This window comes from Perkinsus marinus (genome assembly GCF_000006405.1).
Source record: "Perkinsus marinus ATCC 50983 genomic scaffold scf_1104296935528, whole genome shotgun sequence".
Classification (NCBI taxonomy): Eukaryota; Perkinsozoa; order Perkinsida; family Perkinsidae; genus Perkinsus; species Perkinsus marinus.
Genome location: NW_003214395.1, coordinates 28,354 through 31,320, shown reverse-complemented (window position 1 = coordinate 31,320; position 2,967 = coordinate 28,354). Strand labels below are relative to the sequence as shown.

At 46.9% G+C, this 2,967-nt stretch overlaps 1 protein-coding gene across 1 annotated transcript; it reads left to right on the top strand.

Moving 5' to 3' along the window:
- Positions 1-1,501: 1,501 nt before the first annotated feature.
- Positions 1,502-2,236, top strand: Pmar_PMAR022872 (hypothetical protein; the record flags this gene model as incomplete). The annotated part of the gene is made up of 2 exons (XM_002783895.1): positions 1,502-1,638; positions 1,684-2,236. 2 exons carry the CDS (start codon positions 1,502-1,504, stop codon positions 2,234-2,236), a joined length of 690 nt encoding a protein of 229 aa, XP_002783941.1.
- Positions 2,237-2,967: the final 731 nt, after the last annotated feature.

Sequence of the window (2,967 nt, the reverse complement as noted above, 5' to 3'; positions counted from 1 at the left end):
TTGCAGTTAATGCTTGTTTATTACGAGTAGACTATGAAAGTATTACTAACATTCAACGAGCATACCTGCGCCTATTTTCTATGAGTATTGCAAATACGTATACTTGTGTAAACTAATAAACTATTAAACTGCCTCTAGTAGTTTTTACGATCTTTCTACCCCTATCCCCTTACCCCGCTACGGCCTATACCATGCATCAGGCCGAAATTCCGTTCGTAGACCAAATTGGAGACGTACCGCCCTTCACGCTCGCCCACTCCGATGTTTCCTGAAGTACAATTATCACCCAGAGTGATTCGCCATCGGTGAGTGGAGAGGCTCCACCAGAAATCTTCAAACATCGATATTGCAATGTCCAGACAGTCCGTTTGAATCGGCTGCGAGCGGGCATATATTCCAACTTGGAATATACGTTCGCTTTCCTCAAATGAGGTCAGGAGATCCCTTACCAATTGTGGCAGTTAAAATGTCAATTAGAAATGCATAGGAACCAACAAGAATTTCCTCTCAGAATTTTCATGTTGTCATTTTCAGTGAAATTTTTTCACCGGCGCATGTAGTTAACCTGGTTAACTTAACCATGTACATGTTTTCCCACACCGAAAAGATCCGAAGCCGAATCCCATCTCATTCACTGCCCGAACTAACTTCACTGCCATTCAACTCGATTGTTATAATCATCTGAAGTTATCATGTCAGCTACGATCAACCATGAGCTCTACAACTTCAGAAGTCTATTTCGCGGCTGAGACCAACATTTTAGCGAACAAGGAAATCATATTGGTGGACAGAGACGTCAATTAAGTGCGTAAAGAGATCACGGTCGTGGCTAGGGGCGTTGATCAATTGCGTAGGAAAATCATATTTGCGGCTAGGGGCATCAATTCGGCGTGCATGATGCTGCTACAATTACATGATGCTTCATGTAAAGAACGCTATCTTCGCGATGTGAAGTGAGTCGAAAACACTCACTGGGCAAACTATCCCATATCATGCGAGATACTATACGCAGCATCTCGGGAAGAACACTGCATCTCACAGTAGATTTCAGAATAAATTTCTATATACCTACTGCCAGTTGGACATCCACATTTAGCTCTGTAGAGCCACCGAACTAGCAAGCCCCGTCAGAATACTGGTAGTTCAACCTTAGGGCCTCCAGGATTCGCATGCCCTCTAGCAGCCGTGTAGCAATTAATATAGCAAATCCCTTGCTCAGACTTGGGGTGAGAGCTGAGCGAGGTTCGAACCAAAGACCTCTCAAAGACCACCTAAGCAGGATAACCTACTTAACTAAGCATCCTGAGACGGAATATTTGCCCGACAGCCCCGGATCTTTTCCAGCCACGCGCCGCACCGACAAAGATATCCACAAGATATCTTTGTCGGTGCGGGATGTCAATCAATTATTATCCACATAATTGTTCATTCTCGGTGATTTGGGCATTTTCTTCGGGGATAAAGCTCCATGATCCTCCATAGGAGCTTCCCATTAGTTTCCATGCCGATTAGCAATCTACTCACCGCCAGCCTGCCCTCTCTGGTGGGAGATCTACAGTTAACTCATGTACAGCAGGAAATACAGCGCCGCCATGTCGCTGCACTAGCGGCATGGAAGGAGGAGGACTACACCACCCAGTAAGCATCACGGAGTTATCATTGATAGTATGCGTGTGTTGCTAGTTGGAAGCAGTTTGCCAGTAAATATGATACGATACTGCAACTAGGTCGCAAGACCCCAGCGGCTGATGTCAACGAGAGAAGGAGGCAGAAAAGCAGCATGATGAGGACGACGTGCCAAGATGTGAGGAAAGTGGCCGAGAGGTTCAACTATGACATGGGTGCCTTGGTGGGTCGTCTTATTCTCTTGTTTGGCTACGACCTCGACGAAGATCTCGGCCGATTTCCCAATCAGCCGGCGACATCTACGGTCTTGCAAACTCTCCCGGCACTCTCAGAACCCTCCTCCTCATCCTCTGCTGCCACCCCATCCCTCGCCAGCGCCGCTTCATCATCCCAGGCCAAATGGTTTGAGCGCCTGGATAAGCGTCTCGCTGCCATTGATCGGAGCTCCAAGGAGTTATTGGAGCTTAGAAAGGACTTAGTGGCCGCCCAAACCAGGACGGCTGATGCTTTGACGTTGCTTGCTGGCAGCGTAATGCGCATAGAGGATATGCTGGTGAGGATTTCTGAAGGTATCCGAGCGGGAAAAAAAGTGTGCGTGGATGATGGGTGAACGGCGGCAGCCAAGTCGATTCTTGCGATGGCGAGCAGAGTGATGATGGTGCCAAAAAAGCTCGCCGCAATTAGCATCACGTGATCGATAGCGTTTTCACTCATTCAAGTTGCGTTGACAGATGGGATAAGAGATTTGCGATCCATGTGTTTTTCACTGATACACGTTCCATGGATTAGCCTCGGTATATACTTGATGGCTATATCGCGGCTTTCGGTAATGGGCTGTAGGATCGTCTACAACACGTCGTGTTGTAGACGACATACAATTGAATGTAACTTTCGAAAAGACGCATCTCATCAAGCTGGTCGGTGATCACGAGATGCGCTCAAGTCTCGAGTCATGGAGGCTAATCTGCACAGACCGTTCCGGATGTGGAGGCTCGTCTTCGTGGCCACCTAGGAGACGTCTATTGGCTGATCTTGGGTACGCATCCATGAAGAAAACACCACGTAATTCACACGTTATTCACTGCTCGTGTGCGTTTTTTCACGAAATGGGAGGTGAAATATGTTTTTCCAGCTAGTTTTTTTATATCACGGGCGAAGTCTAGACATTATCACCACAAAAGTATTCGTATCAATTCCCTACCTGCCAATTCCCTTCATTGGCATCCCTATTATTACCACTGAAATTGTTAGTATCCCATGTAGATATATTAAGTAAGAATGCCTTAATCTGTTGGTCCGTCACATGGTTGAGGAGGAAGCCTCCTTTGTGAGAGGAGGGAG